This window comes from Suricata suricatta, chromosome 1, assembly GCF_006229205.1.
Source record: "Suricata suricatta isolate VVHF042 chromosome 1, meerkat_22Aug2017_6uvM2_HiC, whole genome shotgun sequence".
Classification (NCBI taxonomy): domain Eukaryota; kingdom Metazoa; phylum Chordata; class Mammalia; order Carnivora; family Herpestidae; genus Suricata; species Suricata suricatta.
Genome location: NC_043700.1, coordinates 126,141,407 through 126,165,028, shown reverse-complemented (window position 1 = coordinate 126,165,028; position 23,622 = coordinate 126,141,407). Strand labels below are relative to the sequence as shown.

Sequence of the window (23,622 nt, the reverse complement as noted above, 5' to 3'; positions counted from 1 at the left end):
ATGCACATCTCTTTACTGTTAACACAGTAGGAGGTTAATACAGTAGAAGCATCCAGGTTCTCACAGCTGGTTCTGTATTCAAAATGTTGCAATGTTGTTTTGGTTGAAATCTATGAAGATCTAGCCTCATGCAGAAAAGGGGGAAGTATTTTAATGCCTTCTTTGATATACTAAAACTATACAAGTCACATTTTTCTGAAAGCTTCGTTGCAGTGTGGAATCTGAAATTCTATCACTGAGTTTGTTTTTATTTTGATACATTAAAATCCGTTAGTCTGTTTTACACATTCAGTGAATATCTTACCCATGCATGACTTTGTTCCAATTAGAAGACATTGGTCACGAAGTTATGCAGAGGTTCTAAAATCACATTTATTTCTTTCATTTTGTTACTGGAGCCCAATGGTGCAACACTACCTGGCCCCATGGGGGGCGGCCAAACCAGACCAGGTTCTGCGCCTTGCCATTAACAAAATCTGAAAGTGGAGAGACAAGTGGTGGTGAACCCAGAAAGGAATTTCAGTGAGATCAAACCCAGGAAGACAGGCACTAATGTCCTTAAGAATGTCTCCAAGGTGCTGTGAATTATTTCTAAGTTTGTATAGGGAAAACACGAACAAAATCGGTAGGTACTTGCAGTTTTGCAGCAAAAAGTCAGATAATTATCCTGGGGTCAGTCATGTGGGGTCTTGCTGGCATCTGGGGAGTAGTTATTGCTTGAGGAGGTAGTTTTGGTTCCCAAGGGAAATTTTGTCCCCTGGGTCTTTGAGTTAACAGATAAGCCTGAGGGGAAAAACAAAGCCATTAAGAGGAAGAAGTCAAAGGCAAAATGAAGTCCATCAAGGCAATGACTGGGTCCTTCTTCAAATCCTCACTGTCAGGAGAAGGGATGATGATGGCATTTCTGCTGCAACTACTTCCTGTGGACCCAGGCTGATGTAGGAATTTGGGGTGGAAGATTCTGACAGGTTAGGATTGTTTCTGTGTCCCTGCTGGGGAGGACTGCAAGGGCATCTCCAAGCTCACATGAATGTGGGCTCCTGTTTGACAAATACAGAAAGTCAAACAACTACCAAAGAGAAGAACGAGAACTATGCAATGCTTAGCAGTGCATATTTCCATTTGAAAGGCATAGAATTCAGCAAACTGCTGGAAGGATCTAGAACTAGGGCATCTCTAGCAGTTATGTGTTTGTTTAAATCTTTCTGTTTTTTAATGTTTTTTATTTATTTTTGAGAGACAAAGAGAGACAGCATGAGCAGGAGAGGGTCAGAGAGAGAGGCAGACACACAATTCGAAGCAGGCTCCAGGCTCTGAGCTAGCTGTCAGCACAGAGCCTGATGTGGGGCTCGAACCCACGACTGTGAGATCATGACCTGAGCCAAAGCCAGATGCTTAACTGACTGAGCCACCCAGGGGCCCTAAAATCTTTAATGGCTTCAGTTACATTTTTCAAATAATTTGGAATGAAGATACAACATTCTGTTTTAATGTGAGCACAGGTCCCTCCTTGGTCTGCAGTCAAACGTCAATGGCCATCCAGTTTTGAAGGGCAATTTTTTTGAATTTGTGTGGTATCATCATTTAGGAGCGTGCATGCTGGATTTGCTTCAGGTGGCAGGTTCATCTATAGGGGCATCTAGGTGGCTCAGCTGGTTCAATGTCTAAATCTTTATTTCAGCTCAGGTCATAATCTCATGGTTTGTGAGTTTAAGCCCCTTGTCAGGCTTTGCGCTGAAAGCACGGAGCCTGGTACGGATTCTCTCTCCTTCCCTCTCTCCCCCTACTCCACTTGTGCTCTCTCCCTGTCTCAAAATAAATAAACTAAAAAACGACGACAACAACAACAACAACAAAACCCAGTTTACCTAGGGAGCCTAGGAGACCTGGTTAAGCATCTGACTCTTGTTTTCAGTGTTGATCTTGCAGGCTTGTGGTTTCGGGCCCCACACTGGCTCTCTGCAGGAAGCATTGGAGCTTGCTTGGGATTCTCTCTCTCCCTTCCCCACTCATGCTGTCTCTGTCTCTCTCAAAATAAAGAAACAAAACTTTTGAAAAAGTTTTTTTTAAAGTTTACCTATAAGCCTTTTCATTTAATCTACCTGCTCTTAACCATTACCCGTGAAAACTTCATGAGAGACTAAGTTAACCATCATTTTAAGTCCCATTTTTGCTGACAAACTGCAAAAGAGATAACATGAGCTTATTTGACCTTTAGTAAACCCTGGTAGAATAAGTTTTGTATTTAATGCTGCTAACTCTAAAGACATGTCTATTTTAACTAAACCAACAATCTCGGATTACCTTTAATGCTGGCTATGTTGCCCCTGGGTCCACTAAAGTCCATCAGTTTGTTCCCCACTGTCAGTTTTTCCTGTGGGGAATTCTGAAGTTCTAGAGTAGTTTGAGTCCAGGGGAGCCCCTGGACTCCTTTGTGCTGATTTGGGAGGTGCTTCGGTTTAAAGGCAGCCCAGCGGCTTGGGGTGCTTTCTGCTCCTTGATAGTGAGGGTGGGAGGAGCAGGGGCCTGGGGCAGGAGGCACCGAGGATAATACAGGAGCCATCAGTGTGTGCCAGACCAGTGGTGGTACAGCAACAGAAGGAGGCAGGGGTGCCCTCAGCAAGGCTGAAGGTGTATTCGAAGTCTGGACTAACATTCCCTTATCTCCCTCTCCTGCTTTTCCACCTGTGAAACAGGCTTTGTCTCTGGTTGCTTTTTAGCCCTCTGCGTCACTTATTCAAAATACGTCCTGATGGACTTTCTTTGGGAACAGAAGCATCTCCCATCTCCCTAGGCAGAAGTTCAGAAGAACGCAGAAGATACAAAACTATAACTAAATGAAGCTCAGAGTACCTCTGGTAGGATTCTTGCTTTCCCAAAAGTTAGAGCCTCACTGAGCCAAATGGCTTCTAATTCTTTTTCCTTTTCCTTTTATTTTAGAGAGCAAGCACGCATGAGCAGGGGAGAGGGGCAGAGAGAGAGAGAGAATCTTAAGCAGGTTCCATGCTCAGTGCAGAGCCAGACACATTGCTCAATGACATGACCTTAGGATCATGACTAGAGCAGAAATCAAGAGTTGGCTGCTCAACCTACTGAGCCACCCAGGTGCCCCTGGACCAAACTGCTTCTAGACAAGCTAAGAGAACCAAATCAAACCCCTGTATTTGGTGGCAACCAAATGGGAGGGAGAAATCAAAGAGAGCCATTCAGTGGCATCTTTTCTCTGAGCTTAAACATATACACAGGCCAGGCAGTGTTACAATTAAATACTTCTTTTAGTCATAGGTTCATAGCTAAAAGTAGACCACTCAGCCAATATTCTCCTGAGGGGCCTGGGAGCAGGAATAGAAATACTTCCCATTCTTACACAAATTTCAAGAGATCTCCTGGCTTCCCTACTTGCCACACATCTCTTCTTCTCTTCTAATGGTATCTCTAATTACGAATTACAAATTCCTTGTTGCAAGTCATATGAGTAAGCTACACAAACTCAGAATGGTTCCAAGGAACTCTGACAACAGGGAAGTAGGGAAGGATAGGACTGGATGTCACTGTTGAGGAACTTACCAGGAGCCAAATCTTTCAGGACCCGCTTACTTACTCCTCAATTCATTTCTCTGCTTCATTAAATGTAGTTAAGGCAGTCAGTGCCTATCTGGGATGAGTGGAAAGGACCGTCTCCAAAACACAGTAAGTTTTGGCAGCTGTAAGGGACTGTTCTCCTCACTCTCCCTGCCTGGCATCAACTAGTCATTAGTGGTTGGCTCTGACCTGTCATAGCTGGCTCTGATTTGGGGAAATGAATGGGTGAGCCCCAGGCACTGCAGCCTGATGCTCCATCCAGAAATCCCATGAGGGCGGGACAGATCAGAAGCACAGCTCCTGTCTGGCTCACAAGAAAATTTGTTACTGGAGCCCAAGGGTGCAAGAACATGTGGCTCAGGGGTCCAAACAATGCAGGTTCACCTATTCACCGCTAACAAAATCTAAAGGCTGAGAGAAAAGTGGTGTGAAACAACAAAGGAATCTATTCAGTGAAGTCAGCACCGAGAAGACAGGACTAATGTCCTAAGAATTGTGTCCAAGGTGCTGAGAATATTTGTAAGTTTATATAGGGGAAATGTGGAACAAAGATCTGTGGGTATGCAGCTGAGCAGCTAAAGGTCAGGTTGATTATTGTCTTGGGGTCAGTCACACAGGGTGTTGCTGGCGGCAGGGCTGTCCTTATTGCTCGAGGGGATAGTTTCTGTTCCATCACTGGGTGTTTCGCCTGCTGGGTCCCTTACCGGAGTTAACTGATAAAGCTGGAAGGGGAAAAACATTGAATAAGAGGCACAGATTGAAGGCAAAATGGAGTCAGTCACGGTTACGACTGGGTCCTCCTTCAATCTCATCAGAAAAGTCTTTTAATTATGGGGAAGCTATCAAGCTCACAGTGACAGATGTAAAGTTTTACAAAATGCTTGAAAGCTCAGATTTTTATCATTGGCAGTAAATACTGTCAGTTGTTTTCCTTGAGGAAACAGACCCACTTTGTTCATTTTTGAGAGAATGACTGCCAGAAACCCAAATCAGAATAACCGCAGTCCATCAATTGTTCTTTCACATAAAAATGGTAGTCCGGGAGAAAACAGCTGGTCTAGCTTGCAACTCAATTACACAAGTGCTTTTCTACTGGACAGTGATTATACTTAACTCTCCAGTAGCAGAGTGCTTCGGTGCACTTCCCATTCCTTCCCAAAGAACATCAAAAATATCTACGCAGGGGTCGATTTAACAAAAGTAGGAATTCCTACTGCTTGCTTCATTAAGGACATCCGTGAAGGACACTTGTAACTGCTAATGTGTGGTGGTGAAGAATGCAGTGACGACTAGTTCCATTTGCTGCCACTGATGTGATTAGGGCTAAGGGGCCTGTAGTTACCCCACAATTCCTTTTGCATCAGTAGTGCAAATGGCAGCACAGTGAAAAAGACAAATAATGGCTTTGTGTTACTCTAAAAATAGTTTAGAGGTCTGCGACGTTCCTGGAGACTCCCAGGAGTCCAGTAGTCACACTGAGAACCACAGGTGTCTGTATTCCATGGCTTCTTAGTAACACTGTCTGGAGTATCTCTTTGTGAGGTGGACAACCCTATAATGATTCTAGGTAGAACTGAAGAGTCTACAGGGCAGGCATTCAGCCTGCATTCATTTCCAGCTCTTACAGCCTGCTGCTGGTCCCCAGAAAATACTGTAGCACAGCCTCTCTCCATCTCTGCCCACCTACGGGTTTTCCTGCCTTTAGGCATTGTTGAAATATAAATGCATTCCCTAGTCCTCTTAGTACGACCCGTTTTCATTTGTACTACATAGTGTTTACTATATTGGTGGTTTGCATCCTCAATGGTTTTTTTTTTTTAAATGTCAATCCCTTAATTTACTAAAGGATCAAAATGAGTTACTGTTTACTTTGTAATCTGTATGTTGTCCAGAAAAGGAAGGGAGTTTTGTAAATGTTTTCTCAATGTAGTGAAATCAAAACTGAAAGCGAACAAAGTAAAACAAGGGTGCGTTGGTTGCACATTTCCTGACTGCAAGCATTGGAATGATCAAAAGTAGCGAACGTGGTTTACTGCTGTGGTTTTATTCCTTGCTCACTGAAGCCTCTAGGGGCCCAATATTCAACAAATATTCAAATTGGAGCCAGAGTTCTGAGCGGCCGGGTACTGTGTGTTCCGGCGGTGTGTTTGTACATTGTTAAAACCTGGCAAGAGAGCACCAGCCAGGAGCCTGCAGGCGGGGCTCGGCCAGGAACGAGCGAGCTGGGCTGCGTCGCGCTCGGGCTCAGTGCCCCCGCCCGGCGCAGCCTCCGGCTCAGGCCGCCCGAGCGCCCGTGCCCATTTAAGGAGGCGGACCGTACCACCAGAACTTTCCTGACAGGGGGTATTCGGGCGAACTCGGACAACTTTCAGGGAGCCAAAAGACGATCTCGTTTCCCTTCTAACGCTGGCCCGAGTTCTCGTGCCGCTCGGTGGGAGCTGTGCGCTGCTGGGCTTTGGGCGAGGGCTCTTCGGGTTTCCCTTCCCCGAAATCGCCCCGAGGGATTTCACTTGCTCTCATTTCGGACGCAGCATTCCCTGAGCTGGTCCAAAGTGTAGTTCGCCTGCAGAGGCCCCAGTGCCCGGATGTCCATCAGGATTAGTGCGAGCCAATACGGTCGCAGCCCGAGGCTGCGCTGAGGGCTCCTGGACCCGGGAGCAGGTAGTCCCGTAACACCGGGGAGTTGCGCTGGGGAGCTCGTCCCCGCCCGGCCCCGGCAAATGGTGAGCGCGGCGCTGGCAGAAGGGCCGCGGGTGGAAGGCTCTGATGGACAGACCTTGAGTTCAGCAAACTGAATTATGGCAGCCCAGTCAAGGTAAGCCAGGCGCCGAGAGAAACTTTTTAAATGTGTTAGTGGCTAGGGGAATTGAAGGTTGAGGGCGGGGGGTGGGGGAGGGACGGTTGGGGGGGAGGGACGGTTGGGGTGCTGCAAAGACGACCGACAGGAAGCAGCTTTGTCATTGCTCCCTCATCATTCCCGATGCTGTGGTTCATTACTTAACGTCAGATTAAAAAAAAAAACAGTTGGGAGAGCGTACTGGACAGTTTCTGCCGAGAGGAGGAGAAGGGTTGAGTTAGAAGTTAAATTTCTTCCGTCTTCCAAAATAATTATCTTCGGAGAAATTAAGTTGTTTGAACTTGCTTACCTTTGCGCAAATTTTCGTTTAGTTTCTTTGTGCACCTCTCTTTGGTTCTCCTGATTTGGGGGAGGGGGGTGGGGGAACCCTAGTATTTTGGTCGGAATTTTAGAAATCAGTTAATGTAAAACCAGTTTGCCTTGGAGAAGGTGGTTGAGAATTTGGCCGGTGAATGAAAATTTTGCAGCTAAAATGTAGGATTCCACATAAAACGGCACAGCTTTCGAGAATCTGCTGAGTAGGCAAAGACCGGGAACCTACCGGGGTTGGCGAAGGGGAGAGGATAATGAACTCAGTTGCTGTCAGAGGAGCGCTATTATAAGGACCTGAAGCTCTGACTTTCCCTGGTTTGTCCTTTTTTTGTTTTTTTGTTTTTTTTTTTTGTAATGAGTGTTAAACAGTGATGACAAGGTGTTAGTGGTTAGTATAGGATTCAGACTGTTTTGAGTTCATTTTAGTTGTGACAGCAGTTGGTGCTAAGGGAAACTTAAAGTTATATTTAAGTTCTTTTTAAACTGTCAGTTTTACTAGAAAGCAGTTTGGTGTCACCTATTTAAAGTAATCCTAGGGCCCTTCAAGTTGATATTTGATGTAGTATAGTGATTTGGGGATGGCCTAGGAGGCTAAATACATTTCAGGCCCGGAAACCCAGGTGTACCACTAAAAGAAATAGATGCTCCAATGTTGGACATTGGATGAGATAAAATCCAAATTTTTTTCCCTAAGAAAACTTTCTCGGAAGAGAAAGAACTTTTCTATGTAGATCACCTCTTGTGTGATATCTGCTTTATATGTTTTATCCTCTCAATGCAGTGGTTTATACCCTGCTCCACAGTATTGGTTGTTCTAAGAAAGGGGTTCTTGGAAGCAAGTAGTACCAAAACTTAGAAACAAAAGTTGCATCTTTGTGTGCTAACCCTTCATGAAAATTAACTTACTGCCAAGGGGGTCCGTAGCATAAAACCTTCGCTTAAGATATTTTGACCAAAAAAATTAAGTAAATACTATTCAACAAAACTCACTAACAGAGGTGAGATTTGAACTCCGGTGCATGTGATTTCAAGGCCTCAGCTCTCAAACTAATTAAGAATAAAATAAGGTAGCAGCCAATTGGACACTGCAGTGTGCCAGGCACAGGTTGCTTTAATTGAATTATCTCTGATTCTTCGTAGTCACTTAAATATGTAAGGACTTTATTTTTCACTTTTGGAGTTAAAGGAACTGAGGCCCGGCCTGCCTGTGTCTTGCCCGAGATCACCAGGTGGAGTGGTGCCTGCCTGGTGAGCTGCTCTTGCACATTTTCTTACTTCCAGGAGGCCTTTCTCCTGCGACGTGAGGTGTGAAAAGAGCTGCAGAGCCTCAGTCTAAGTGTACAGAAAGCAATTTCTGCTAAAAGTGCTTTGCTACAAAATGGAAAAATGGGCATTGTCAGTCTGGTAGTTCAACTTGAGAGTAATTGAAGTAGGAGGACTGCCTGTATCCTGTCCTACCTGGCCTTCAGACGCGCCCCTGAACTAGGAACCAAGCTACAGAGCCATGATATCTGTTTTCTTAGTCTGCGTGATGAGAGTAGATCTCAAGTTGAAAATACCCATTTTCTTCAGTTACATTTGGAATGTGGTCTCTGCTCATTTAGACATTGTGTTCTGTGGGACAGTAGGTCATTTTTGAGATCCACAGAGAAGACTGCAGCTATTTTTGAATTTCAAGGAAACCTTAGGCTGGGCCACATTGTTCTGAGTAGTGCTAAGAGAAACAGAGCCTTCACCTCTGATTTATAATCTGGGGCAGTAAAATCTTGTCCATGTGCCACACACAGTATCTGTTTGCTCTTGAAAGAATTAGTTTAGATTGTTGGACTCATTCGTCCTCAGGGTTCATAGCTCAATTTGTTCTAACTCCAGTGTTTCACTGTGCACTATTTAAGATAATTTTACTTTTTTTTTTTCTTCTTCGAAGAGGTAGATGAGAACATAGATGAAACTGAATTTTGTGGCACTGGCAGGGACTACAATGAGAGAGGACTATGTCACTTTCCTCATTATTTGACATTGCTGTCAGGTAATATGTTTCATTTGATACTTATGGTTGGTATATGACTAATTTTTCATGGGAATGAATAGGCTAGGCAGTGTCTTCCTTTCCTATAGTCAGGTCCTTAAGGCAAGACATTGTCTCACATTTTAATTATCTCCTGCATAAGCTAGAAGTATTTTGAGTGAGGAAGAGTCTACATAAATATTTCTTAGTCCATGAACCTTTATAAATTGAGTTAGTACAGTCCTCTCATTTTAAAACCTAAAAGTAGAAGGAAAAATCCCCCTAAAAGTAGGAAATTGATTATTTTGTTTTGCTTTGTTTTTGACTTCTCCCAGAAGAAGACATCTGTTGAACGTAAGGTCAGTTGCCTAAGTTTTAAAAATTAGATTTTGAGTATTTTGAAAACATGTTATATTTGATTTGAGGATTCAAGTTGTGGAGAAAGGCAGTTATGTAGAAATGCAGTATCAGGTATATCAGGACATACTGCACCTTGGCTCTGTGATTAGTGTGCTTTCTTTGCAACCTAGAAGCACAACAGATACACTGGCTACTTTCTTATGGGAGTTGCTTTCTTTAACTTGGAATAGTTACAGATTGTGGCTTTAGTTTCTAAATTCTAATCTAAAACAGGGGATACTTTATAAACGTATATACAACCTACCATACCCTCTTTTGATAATACCAAGCCTGTGATGGGGTAAGAGTGGGTATGGAATCTCAATGGTTTGTAGATCTACAATTTTCCATGAGGATTAACTTACTTTATATTTAGAAGTGTGTTGATGGATAAACGGAAAGGAGGGCTTTGTCTGGTTCCCCATCTCTGCTAACCCCCTCATTGAAGCAGTCCTTGAATTCTAGAAAGAAATAACGTGTGTGTCTTCAACTACCGCCGGGGATTAACTAGCTTTAAAATGCACCTTGTGCTGCTGAAGAAGCCCTGGGTCCCCCCCCCCCGAGGGAGGGGGAGTGGGGGAGTTGAAATTCTGTAGGACAATAGCATCTGGTGATTGAGCACATCTCAGAAGAAAGCACTTTGAGACAAATTGTAAAAGGAAATTAAGGTTAGTTACTTCTCCCACAGTGTTTTTGTTTTGAATTTGACTAAAGTTAATGAAGTTTAAAAAATAATAAAGCAAAGTCAGATTGTTCCCAAGATTATTATGAAGCTGGTTTTTGGTGGATCTCTTTGACTAGTGAGAGAAATTTTTCCATTGCAAAAAGCATTGCTCTTAAACTGGTACAGAACCAGTTTTGTTCTTCCTCTGCCCGCCTGATTTGTGAGCTACTGATTACCTTGGAAGAAAATTCATGAAAGCAAAGAAGCTCTGATTAAATATGAGCAAATATCAAAGAAAAACGCTATGGTATTTTGGGAAGTGCAGCTCAAGGAAGTGATTTCAAGAAGGAAATAATTTATGCAGTATTTTGACCCAACGAATGTCTTCATTTTTTCCTTTGTGACGCCATTGTAAACAGTGTCCTTGACAGAAGAGAAACACAGGTCCCTTAAGTGATTTCCTACTAGTTCATCCTGAGAGCCAGCCGGGCTTCCTGACTCATAGGCTACAGCTTCTTCCAAGATAAAGAAGGAGAATTGAGTCATTTTTTTTCAGTCAGCAAGTTCATGGGGATGTTCATTGGTGATATTAACACACATGATCATCTCTCAGATTTAGGGGATTCTGTAGTATAGCATGAAAAGGTGTTTGATAGTTGTTTCACTACTCTTTTGAAAATGGAATTTAGTGAATGCTGCATTGAAGCAATTTAAATTTCACATATTCTCAGGAATGAGAAATGTTCTCTTAATCATAGGTAAGAGGGAAATCTCATTTTGGTGCTCTCGTTTATTCTGAGCATCCAAATCTACATATTACCCAGTAGTTGTAAAATGGAGGAATTTCAAAGCTGATGATCTTCATTACTGCCTTGAGTTATAACATACAACTTGATTGCTTCTAAATATATAAACTTAGTTTTCTGTTAGGCAATTTCTCTGTTTCGGTTGTCTTCCAAGATTAACATATAAACTTAATTAATTCCAAAAGCTCCTATCTTTTAAAAGGGAGAGTCCTGTATGTGAGTTGTGGTGAGAACTACAAGCAGTAACATTTCTGACGATGCCTCCCTAGTTGGAAATACAGTCTACATCTTTAGGACAAAGTGTCTTGCCTCAGAAGTTACAAACATAACAAACTTGGATATCATAATCTCTGTTGCAGTTCAGTTATGTTTTTTATTGGTACAGGGTGTGTGCATAACTCCTACAGCTTTAATGATTGCCTTTTTTATATAAGTGAAAAAAAAGTGGGGAGAGAACTAAAGCTGTACTTTTGTTCATTCCTTTTGTTAAGAGTATACATGTATTCATTTGCTCAAAATAATACGGTAAGTAGAAGGCACAGTAATGTCTTGCTGACATGTAGATGGAGCTTAGCATTAGGCCTCAAGGGGAAAAATAAGATTTATAACTTTTGGTGTTAATGTCCTAGGGACCATAAGTAAAAATTAACTTCAGAATCATCCCAGTGCTGACTTTTTGTGTCTTGGCAGTGATCAGTGTTGAGAATCCTTCCCCTGTGCAAACTTTTCCCTTTTCCTAGCTATCCATAGTGAGTTAAAGCTTAACCCAATGGCCGCAAAGCCAGGAGACTTAATAATCCTGGAAGTCTTGTTCTCTGGTGAATGTCTGTTTTCTTGTTATGGTTTATTGGCTTTGTTTTTAATTTAACCATATTGAACTATCAGATTCATAAGGCAATTACTCAAGCAGTAATTTTATGTCAGATTTAATATGGTCAGAGGAATCCCAGTAGCAACATCTTGTCAAAAAGAATGAAAACTGAAGGAGAATAATCCCCCATTTCCTTTTTTTTAAATTTTTTTTTTTAATGTTTTATTTATTTTTGACACAAAGAGAGAGCATGAGAGGGGGAGGGGCAGAGAGAGGAGGAGACACAGAATCTGAAACAGGCTCCAGGCTCGGAGCTAGCTGTCAGCACAGAGCCTGACGTGGGGCTCGAACTCATGAACATGAGATCTGACCTGAGCTGAAGTTGGAGGCTTAACCAACTGAGCCACCCAGGCGCCCTTCTATAGTGTATTTCGACTGACGCCTAAGTTGCCTTTGCTTTAGGTATTGTATTTCCAGAGGGCACCCACAGTTTGACCACGTTGTAAAAAATTTTTTTTTAATGTTTATTTTTGAGAGAGAGAGAAAGAGGGAGACACCAAATCTGAAACAGGCTCCAGGCTTTGAGCTGTCAGCACAGAGCCTGATGCGGGGCTTAAACTCACTAGCCATGAGCTCATGACCTGAGCCGAAGTTGGATGCTTCACGGACTCAGCTACCCAGGTGCCCCGACCACATTCTAAAGTTACCAAGAATTGTTATTCCTCCATATTGGCTCATATGTTGAATGCTTGGAGACCTGCAGGTCACATGGTTCTGTGGGTGGGCTGTAGAGAGTTAAGGATCCAACTCTTGAGTCACTGGCTTGCCTTTATTTTACCCTACACGATCTTGCCTTTTTCTCATTGCTTACAGCTGGGTTGGCAATTAAATAAAAGTAAAAGAATATTTTAGGTGCAACGTGGTCATATTAAGTTCAAGGTTCTCAAACTCGACACTAGAATCATCTGGAAGGTGGTTGCTAACATGCTGCTTCTACTTTTCCTACCCCCAGAGAGTCTCATTAGACAGTCTAGGGTGGAACTTGGGTGGAGCCCTTCTGGTCCTGAGGCCCACCCTGCTATCCTTTGTGAAATGGAGTCTGTGTGAGGGAGATATATAAAGTGTATCATGCAAAGCAAACAAAGTGTATTATACAGTGCAATTATATTTGACTTCATATATATTTATATATACACATATCCTCCTTCCCCATTGAAATAGACAAGAGATTGGTAGAAAAAATAGATCTCCATCTCTTTCTACATAAATATGTATGTTACAAACTGTAGTCCAGATGCAACAAATTTAAAAATTGAAAAAGAAGGTATCAAGAAGTAATGCCTAAGTTTGATCATGCGGCACTTTCCTAAGAATTCTTCTCAAGGACCTGGATATTTAACTTACCCTTTCTTGTACACTCTGGGCTCCTTCCCCAAACTCCTAACTCACATTCTGCTACACACAGCCCAGTTTATCAGGTGGCAGTTATTTTTGTTCCCAGGGAAAAGTTACAACTGTGAAATGCTCAATTATATCCAAACTCTTCAATGAAACTAAAAAGTGGTTGTGTTTTGTGGTTTTTTTTTTTTTTTTTTAAGCAAAATACTGTGTATGTCCACTGTTTTTGAACAAATAATGTTCTACAAAAATTTTAAGTGAGACGCCTACTGGGAAGTAAATGTTCAAATTATAACAGATGTCAGTTCCTGTAACAAAATCAGGAAACATTTTCTGGTATGTGGGTGTTGTAACTCTTCAGTTCTTGGAACTTTCCTTCAGGAAACTGTCCTGTCAGAAACGGAGCAGTTGATAAAATATGTAGCACTATTCGCAAACGGTGTCGTGCAGTGTAATTAAATTTTGATTTGGTGCATATGTTTTTGTGGTCGTGATAGAGCTGAGACTATATCACGTGACTTTCAGTGTGCATCTGGGTAACTTGTTAAATGGATCCCCTCATTCCCATTGCCTTAAAAATGCAGGTGTATCTGATTTACTCTGGATGTGAATTTTTGGTAAGTGGTATAAAATCAACCAGTTCCCATTGCTTTGTATGAAAGAATGAAACCTGTTTTCTACTTAGATTTATGTAGAAATTACACATTTTTGTCTCCTGATTGATAGACAAGTATTTTACCGTAGACATTTTTAAGTAAGGTGGCATACCTAGTGAGTTGGTAGCTTTAGCTGTTGTAAGTTCATAACGTTATGATTTGTGTGTTTAAAGGAAAACAACCTCTTGAATTAATATGCTGAATATTAAACACTTTAAAATTTTGTTAAAAGGGATATTTAGTGGTACAAAATTCTGGACAGTAACAAATAGCGCGTGCTTTCTCCCCCCCACCCCCCGTAACTGACCTGTGATTGTACTTCTAGGAATTATGTTTTTCTGTTATTTTATGGTCGGTGTATCTCTCTTCCCCCCTACTTCCCTTTTAGAGTTAAACCATACTTGAACTAACTCTTCATTTAAAACTGTGTAAATATAAACTTTGTAGCGCATGGAAGAAATTAGGCAACCACATTTACTGACATTAGCATAGTAAAAAGATAGAATGGAACCCACTGTGTTACATTTGTTTCCAAAATCAAGTTCTAGTTGAAAATGTTGAAAAGAATACAGAGATGAGTATTGTCTTTAACAGTCATGTTTTTCTAAAGATAAAGTGAAAATTATTAGATTTACTTAATATGGACTTTCGGTTGTAGGCTTTGAAAAAATCATGATTATTCTAATGATAGGCCTATAGTAAAACTTGGTTTCTTCCTGAGGTCACACATATTCTGTGGTGATATCCCTCTGAGGTACTGGTATTATCTATTAAAGAGTGAGGTAGAAACTTTACTACTACTTGGCCTTTTCATATGACTTTTTTTTTTTTTGGGCAGGAGGGGAGGGGAGGAGATAGCATTGATCAGGATAAGGTTCACTATCACCCAGATCTTTTATCTCTTTTGTTACTTCTCATTTTATGATATTTTATCATAGCCCAAGTTTTTTTTTTTTTCTTTACAACTTTGAGGTGTATTTTACCTATCATAAGAGTTGCCCATTTCAGGGGTGCCTGGGTGGCTCAGTTGGTTAAGTGTCCAGCTTCCGGCTTCAGCTCAGGTCATGATCTCGTGGTTCCTGGGTTTGAGCCCCGCGACAGGCTCTGTGTTGACAGCTCAGAGCCTGGAGCCTGCTTCAGATTCTGTGTCTCCCTCTCTCGCTGACCCTCCCCCGCTTGCACTGTCTCTCTCTGTCTCAAAAATAAATAAAAAACATTTAAAAAATATTTTTAAAAAAGTTGCCCATTTCAAGTGTGCACTTCAATGATTTTACTTTATTTCCCTTATTAAGTGGTACAACCATCACTATAAATCAGTTTTAGGATATTTTATCTCCCCAGTAAGATCCCTCATGTCCATTTGTAGGTAACCCGTGTTCCTAGCTCCTTGCTAAATCTTTCTGTGTGTAAATTTGCCTTTTTGTGGGTACTTAACATACATGGAATCCTGTGGTTTCCTACATCTGGCTCTTGGCCCTTATGTAATTTTTTTTGAGATTCATCTGTGGCATAGCATGTGTCAGCTTTGTCCTTGTAATTACGGAATACTATCCTGCTGTCCGAGTATGATAGACTGGTTGTTTCATGTGTTTACAGGGGAGTAGCTGTTACCAAGAAAGCTCCTGTGAATATTTGCACGCAAGTCTCTGTAGACATTTTCCTTTTGCTTGTTTAGATACCCAAGAGTGGAATTGCTGGGTCCTTAGGATAGTTTTATGTCGTTTTTAAAAAAATGTTTATTTTTGAGAAAGAGAATTGGAGCAGGGGAGGGACAAAGGGGACAGGGAGACAAAGACTCCGAAGCAGGCTCTGGGCACTGAGTTGTCAGCATGGCTCCCACCCATGAACCATGAGATTGTGACCTGAGCCACCCAGATGCCCCATCACCTTACTTTTTTGAGAAACCACTGTTTTCCAAACTATATGTCCCCCCTAGCCCATGTTTAAACTGATCTAATTCAGTCCATTTCTTGCAAGTTATTTTACTGTCTTTATAGTCAGCTGGGCTGTGGAACTGGTGGTTCTGAGATCTGATCAATTTTGCATTTGAATATCAAAAAATAATGTGATGTTTTAAATAACATATGGCTAAAACACAACTTTTCATAGAAGATACTTTATAGTATTTCTAAAATTGGTTGGACTTTGTGATGAAGAAATTTACATCAAGAAGTATTTAAAGAAAACCAAATTAACATTTAAAATAACAATGCATGTTTTTCTCAAAATAGCAAGTGAAATTTCCAACACACAACTTAATGAACCCATCTAATTGATATATTCTTTTTTTTTTCCAGAACTGCAAAATAGCCCTAGAAATTGTCATTTAAATGTGTTTTTAGTAAAAACTTTCAGAAAAAAATAGCTATTCTCATTAGCTACAGTCCTGAATGCAAAGATAGGTTATCTGAGTGGAGCTTCTGGAAATTATCTTTAAAACTGGGGTCCTGCTAGAGGAAGATGGTGACTATATTTCTCCAATTGGTGGTGTGTTCCGAACGACAGGAAAAGATAGATCTGCTTAGTGAACAAGAATACTTCATGAAGTGCTCTGGAATTATCTGTGGCTGTGTGTGACGGTAGTGACAATGAATCCTCTTTTCAGCACTGCCGTTGCTGTTCTGTGGAGGAGCTGTGAGGCCCCGCTTAGTTGTCTCCTGCATGGCTGCCTTTAGCAAGTCTGCCCATGTGCTCTCAGCTTTGGGGCCTCAGAACATTGTGGCATGTGACCGGAATCCACTGCTCCTGGGTATTAATTTGACTCCTTAACGATTATATCGGCATTAATAGCTTGATGACTGTGGCCAATTCATGTACAAGAGCAGTGCTTTTCATATCATCCATATCATGTACTGATGAATGCCTTGTAGCCCCCTGAGAGCCAGTCACCATGTGCAGGGCTCTGAGCCGGTTCAGGCATACGTGTCTGTCTCCCCACAGGGAGAGGAGCTCATAGCTGGTGGTGGGGATGGGGACAGAAAATTGGCAAGCAAAACTGGCAGGTTGAAACAGTTGCAAACTGTTACAGCCACGGGACAAAAAGCAGATGGGGTCTCGGGACAGAGAAAAATGGAATGTGCGGAACTTTGTCAGCCACAGGGACCTCTGACAAAGTTGACCGAAGTAGAGAAGAAGCAAGTTATGATATGTTGAAACTGCCATTTCAGAATGTACATGGAAATAAATGATGATGGTGGAAAGGGTGGCAGGGCAGGGCAGATATGATTTTAGGAAACACTGTCGTGTGGCAGTTTCTTAAAATAAAAGTAGTTTTTGTGAATTAATTCTACCCAAACTCAGCCCTGTGTGTGCTTTTTTTTTTTTTTTTTTTCAATACATACAAAATGAGTTTCATGACAAACAGAACTTGAGCTTTTAAAATAGGGACTGTTTTCTAAGAGCTTGCCTTTAACTGGTGCATAAATATAAACAAGTTAAACATGAGGAAAAGAAATTTGAGAGGACTTCTTTCTTAGTTTGGAAAGCCATCAAATAAGGGATGTGATAGAATTAGGGAAGTCCCAGCTCAGGGAGTACAGTCATAAGGAAGTGAAGATTTAGACAGTAAGGAGGATATTTAGCCTGGCTATTAAATACAAAGGTTAATTTACAAAGCAACCTTTTATGCTTGTGAGAGACTGCCATAGGAAGTGTGGTGAAAGATGGCTTCCACCTCTGCCAAAAACAGACCTTGAATTAATAAATTATATATGTTAAGGGGTTTAAGGAAAGCCCAGGAACGAACTTCTTGAAGCCAATTAAACATGAAAACACAGTGGAAGGTGGAGTTCTTTTAGTGTATTGAGAAATAGGAAATAGATAATCTCTACCTTGGATATTTTAGGAAGTAGCAGATGGTTTGAGTACCTTAGTCTCCAGGGATTCTGTGGCTTCTTGAAAAAATGTGATCACAACAAACTGCTAGAGGAACTGAAAGTTCTTATTCTCTGCATGCATTACGGCTGTGTTTGATTATATAAAGTTACCTCAAGGATCCCGCTTTCCTTATCACCTCATCTCTTTTGTACTTCTGTTTTACAGTTATTTTCATATAAATATAGTTAGTCATGGACCTTTTGTGGCCTAATAGATGATGATTTTATTAATGTGAACACAGAATGTATCTTCTGTATCTTCAGAGTCCAGAGTCAAATGTGGGGTTTGTACATTAGACTTGTTTTACATTATTTCTATATTCATTTTTTTAAAGTTTATTTTTTGGGAGAGACAGAACATGAGTAGAGGAGGAGCAGAGAGAGAGAGCAAGAGTGAGAGCGAGCGCGAGAGAAAATCCCAAGCAGGCTCAGGGCTCAAACTCCTGAAACTGGGGAGATCATGGAGAAACTGGGGAGATCATGACCTGAGCTAAAATCAAGAGTTGGACAGATGTTTAATGGCCTGAGCCACCCAGGGGCCCTTATTTCTATATATTATCCATTCTGTGGACTAAGAGATGAATAAGGCACATACAGCTGAGCTTCTATTTCTCTTAATAATCTTCTGACGTTTTTGCTTTGTGATTTTTAAAAAATAATTATTTATTTTTGAGAGGGGGGAAGGGGCAGAGAAATAGGGGGCCACAGAATCCAAAGCAGGCGCCAGGCTCCAACCTGTCAGCACCGAGCCCGGCATGCAGCTCAAGGGGCTTGAACTCACCAACCACGGGATGATGACCCGAGCGGAAGTCAGACACTTAACCAACTGAGCCACCCAGGAACCCCTGCTTTGTGAATGTTGATGCAATGCTTTTGATGCATAGATATTCATAATTGTTATGTCTTCATTTTAAATTGCCCTCCTGAAGGTATCGAAGTATTCCTGTACAAGGTTTCTTTGAGTATTGGTGATAAATTTTTTAAAAAGCCGTATCTTTACATCTTTTATCCATGTGGATTGTATTTTGGTTTAAGGGGTGCAGGTTCTGGGGTCCCCTGTTCTTGCCTCTCAAAGGAGCCATTCTATTCTTTCTATTCCAGAGCCATTGTCAGACTAAGTCACTGTACCTTATTTGTCCTGCTTTTAGAATTTTCATAGATATTTCTCAAGACCAACTTGAGTGTTTTGTTAAAAAAAAAAGCGGGTGGCCTTTTAATAGGGTAACTTCCTATAAAAACCTCATCCTGTTTTTCAGAAGCATTAAAGTTTTAGACAGGATTACTGTGTTCTTTGCAGAATTTCATGGAATGGAAAAGAGTAGGTTCTAGTGCCAGGGACTCTTGAATCACTAGACAGACACCACTTGTTTATCTTGGAGACATTTGGGAAATCTTGTTTGCCTCAGTTTCTCCAATAGGAAGTAAAAATGTACATTTGCTATTGTCCCAAATGAATGCATTGTTCATCTGTCTAGAGGGGAATCATAGTTTGTAAGTGACTCCATCGGGCTTTAGGCAGAGGGAGGATTTTGTGGTCTCTGTATTGTAGAGAGGATCCCACTTTCTTTTTTTTGTTTTTAAAGTTCCTCTTTAAAAATTTCTTTCAATTTTTAATATATTTTTATTTTATTTATTATTATTATTTTTTTAAGATAGTGTGAGAGTGGGGGAGAGAGGGGCAGAGGGAGTCTGGGAGAGAATCCCAAGCCTGCTCCACCCTCAGCAGGGAGCCCAAGGCAGGGTTCAGTCCCACAGCCCTGGAATCCTGACCTGAGCCTAAATCAATCAGATGCTCAATTGACTGAGCTACCCAGGCGACCCTCCCCTCCCCCGCACTTGTAAACAATGTATTTTTAAGTGATCTCTACACCCAGTGTGGAGTTTGAATTCACAGCCAGGAGATCAAGAGTTGCATGGCCTTCCATCTTCCAGGGCCCCCGAGAGGATTTCACTTTCGAGCAATCTTTTCATTCACTTTTTCTTGACTGTAATAGATATATTTTCTACTCTTGGAAATATTCTGTAGTTCAGTAAAAACAAAAGAATATATTAAAGTTAATTGTAATTAAAATGAAAGAGAAATGTCTTTGTAATTTTTAACAGCTTGACCAAACATTTTCTTTCTGTTCCTTTTCTACTTTTTCTTCACACATTAAATGTTTAATGTGTATCATTCTTGATGTATATTTGATATGTGATAATGTTCAGTGTATAGGGGAAAGATGAGATGGGGGTTACTTGAGACAGTTTTTATTTTTGTTATTTTTTTTAGATTGTAACTTTGTCTTAAATTTGAAGAGGAACATAAGACTTTGGGAGATCTTTTATGCTTGGAAATGCCATGTTAAGAATACATTTTAAAAAGCCAAAAGTTAATATTGCTCAAAGCATGGTGGTGTTTTAGACGCTATGCTAGGAACCAAGGTAGTAACAGATAATAACACACTTCCACAGATGTTATGGTTGATTCATGATGCTGGGAATGGAAACTACACTGAATACCGTATTTATGAATTTCACTCATTCATATTTTATCTATTTTAATGCATGAGTGTATGCACATGCAAGGGGAGAGGCAGGAAGAGAGAGAACCTTAAATAGACTCCATGCTCAAGGCAGACCCCAACATGAGTATCATGACCTGAGCTGAAACCAAGAGTGTCCACCAACTGAGCCACCCAGACACCCCACATTCATGTTTATGTATAAGACTGTCATAGTTGAAGAACAAAATATAGCTCAGAAATAGCTACAAGTTGAAGACCTCTTCTAGGACTTTTTCCTTTGTCTTCATACATGCGGGTATATGTACATTATGCTCACACAGAGCACAGATGTTGCCTGAGGAGAAGCTGGAATCATAATGCAGACAGAAATGGTTTTTTCTAATTATGCTTTTAAATATTAGCTTAAAATTAGCTGATGAAAAATTGCGTTTCTGTTTTGTTTTTGCGATTTCATTTTCTTTAACGTTTTAAAATATTTTTTTTATGTCTTTATTTTGAGAGACAGAGAGTGAGTGGGGGAGGGGCAGGGAGAGGGAGACACCGAATCTAAAGCAGGCTCTAGGCTCCAAGCTGTCAGCACAGAGTCCGACGTGGGGCTCGAACCCAGGGACTGTGAGTGAGATCACGATTTGAGCCAAAGTCGGCTGCTTAACCGACTGAGCCACCGAGGCGCCCCGCTATTTCATTTTAAAATTGATAAGGAAATAGATTTTTGGCAATTGTCTTTAACTTTTTAAGTTTTAACTTAATTGTTTAAATGATCAGGAATAGAAATTTTAGATCTTATATTTTTATTGAATTCCTTTAAAAATTGTGCCCAAACTATAGGATAGGACGAACCACTCAAGTTATTCTTTTTTTTTGAGAGAAACATTTCTGATTTAATTCAAAAATCATTCCTTTCGTTGTTTTCACAGTGGAGTTGCTAGTAAGAGTGGATGTTATTTCAATAGATGTTAAAAATTTTAAAGGAAAGCATGCATGGTTTCCTATTTACAAACTGCTTTTCTTCCAGAAATGGGTTTGGAGCAGAAGATATTTTGCAGAAGCAGCTACAAAAATCATGTGATGAAGGTTAGGCCCAAGGCTGAATCCAGAATGCTTCTTCACTTATGGTGCCAAAATGTCAAACATGTGGTACAATAATGGAAAACAGTGGTTTTGATTAAACAAAGCATACAAACCATGCTTGAATAAGACAGTTTATCTTCTGCCTAAGTTGGTTCTTTTGGTGAGAGGGAGGAGTGCTGTAAGGGATCCTTAGGTTTAACAGGAACAAATATGGAAAAAATTCTTTTCGGAGTATTTCTGTTGGCAAACTTGAGTACTTTGAAGGACACAGATATTACATATCATTTTAGTATACGGTAATAACAATCATTTGTAGTACATTATTATATTCTGAGCCAGGAATTTGCATATCTGATACCGTCGCACCTTTTGGGCAGAAATTATCATTCTGATTGAACTGAGACTTATGGAGACTCTCAGTGATTGACCAGTAGGGTTACACAGCCTCTGCTAATCTACTCTAGACTTTTATGTAAATGTTGTCTTTGTCCTTCATACACTCAATCTGTGTGGTCAGTGCTCTTTGGTTTACTAATAGAGCAAAGGAAGGATAGATAAAATGGAACATGACTCTGTGTGTGTGTGTGTGTGTGTGTGTCTGTCTGTCTGTCTGTCTTTTACCCAAAGTGTATGAAACAGGAAAAGGGAACGAGATGAGAGTAGGGAAACATGGTATGAGAACCCCTGCTCTGCTGGTTCCCCATGGTTCATGGGTTTGGGGGTGCTGGTGCTCCAGAGAGCAGCAGTACGTCATAGCCAGACTCCTGCGCAGCCAGTGCTGACTCCAAGCGTTAGTGTTTCTTTAGACACAGCGTGTGCAGGCTGCTGCTGGGCACCATGTGGATAATGCAGCCCCATAGGAGAGGGAGAAATGGAAGAAACTCTTCTGAGTGTGGCCGGGAGGAAAGGCTTTGTTGAAGCAGAGGGGCGTGGGGCAGGGAAAGGCTCTGATAGGTATAAGCTGCAGAATTTGAAAGTTTAAGGCCTGAGTGGGACAAAGCACAGCTGGAGGTGCATCTGGGGACTTCCCCTTTCTTATTTGCTGGAGGGAGTGCTCCGTTTACTCTGTACTGTAAGCCAGTAGCTCACTTAAATGTTGCATTAATTTTAGGGAATTGGCACCATTTTTATATCTACTTTTTAAAAATGGCCTACAGTCCAGTTAAATGACTTGGCCTGAAGGACCTGTTAGAAAGTTGCGGAGCCCTAGTTTTAACCCATCACTGACTCCAGAGACCATGCTCCTAACCAGCTCACTCTGCTGATAATCGGGGTGTTTTATCCTGTTTGTTGCTCAGCCTCCTCTCTGCCTTCCCTGAATTCAGCAAAGCTGCTGTTAGGAGACAGACAGCAGCGGTCTGCATTCAGGGACCTTGAGTGGCCATCCGGTTGCTCTGTAGCAGGAGGTGATACAGAGGGGTCAGAGGTGAGGAAACCCATTAGCAGAGAACTAAGGCAAGCCTTTTAAAGCCACAAGGAAAGAATTCCGAGTGACTTGGGGCCTCAGCATATCTGGCAGGGAAGAGGTTGCCTGCATAAACATTTTGAACTAGCTCTAGGCAAAAAATGTGCAGAAGGGAGATTGGTAGGTATAAGGTAACCACCTATTGTGTTACAAATTTACTCGTGTAAAATGCGTGTCTAAAATCTGGACCTTTTGTATCTTGGATATCAGATGTAACCTAAACTAGGGAAACCATAGACTCAGGCCCGCCTTGAAGCTCAAAGCTTTCTGGCTTGGTAATTTTGTAGGGAAGGACTTGCAGGAAAAACACTTTGAAATACGAAGAAGGAAATGTGATTCCAGTGGTTCCTTCATAGGTACTAAATTTGTACATGGAGAAGTAGGACAAGAATTAGAGAAGATTGATTTTCTGAAACCTCACAACCAACCTAGTTCTCAAACAGGGGAAAACAATGATGTTTCACAAAGATGAAGACTGGATGTGGAAGACGGAAAGGTGAATTAAGTCTCTACAGTGGCCACGAAGGAGATTGCCTGAAAGCTTTCCCAGGGGGAGTCTGAAATGTACTCCTCCAAATGTATCTCTATTGGATCGCTTGTAGTTTCTCTTTAGAACAAAAGCAGAAGCCCGAGCAGGATTTTGTGGAAACAAGGTAAGATTTTGCTCAGTGCGCAGTGCAGTGTGCACAGACGCCCACGCTGTCTCCTTTCTGCCAGGAGCAGCTGTTACCGCGTGGCTCACGGAGTTCAGGACCACTCTTCGGTGCCTTTCCTTTCACAGATCCACCCTACTAGTTAATAGATGAATTCATGGTTCCCACTTACTCATTTCTGATGGAGACTTCTGCTTAAACCTGGAAGTTTATCTCTAGATGTGTGCGATGGAACCATGTGGGATTTCCTCGTGTTTGGCAGCCTCAGGTCCTACTGTATTTACTTATTCTTGGGGTCATTGTCTCTAACATTATATTACATAAATTATTTTGTGCATAGTTATAAATTATGTATATAATTATAATTTAAATAAGCATTTTCTGTATAAAATACAAATTTGAAATATTCGGAAAATTGGAAGAATTTCACAGTAAAACGCCTTATTCCCAGAGTATACTGTTATTATCACTATATTATACTTGGTTTCCACGTATGTACTTGTCTCTTCATTGTTATATACGTCTCTTAATCTCTACGGTTCTTGTGTAGGTTGCAGA

At 41.2% G+C, this 23,622-nt stretch overlaps 1 protein-coding gene across 9 annotated transcripts in view; it reads left to right on the top strand.

Annotated features, from left to right (window-relative positions):
• Window positions 1-23,622, top strand: part of AFF1 (AF4/FMR2 family member 1) — a 211,735-nt gene that overhangs the window by 62,548 nt on the left and 125,565 nt on the right. For 3 of the 9 annotated variants that reach the window (XR_003910455.1, XR_003910450.1, XR_003910457.1), the window contains exon 1: window positions 22,887-23,064. The exons of 3 other annotated variants lie outside the window; for them this stretch is intronic. Coding sequence is in view for 3 of the 6 variants with exons in the window: in XM_029943473.1 (XP_029799333.1) it covers window positions 22,988-23,064 (77 nt within the window). In the remaining 3 variants the exon portion in view is untranslated. Of the gene's footprint in view, window positions 1-5,771; window positions 6,398-22,885; window positions 23,065-23,622 lie in introns of those variants that run through there. 3 more of the 9 variants (XM_029943466.1, XM_029943473.1, XM_029943424.1) reach the window with 3 other exon arrangements.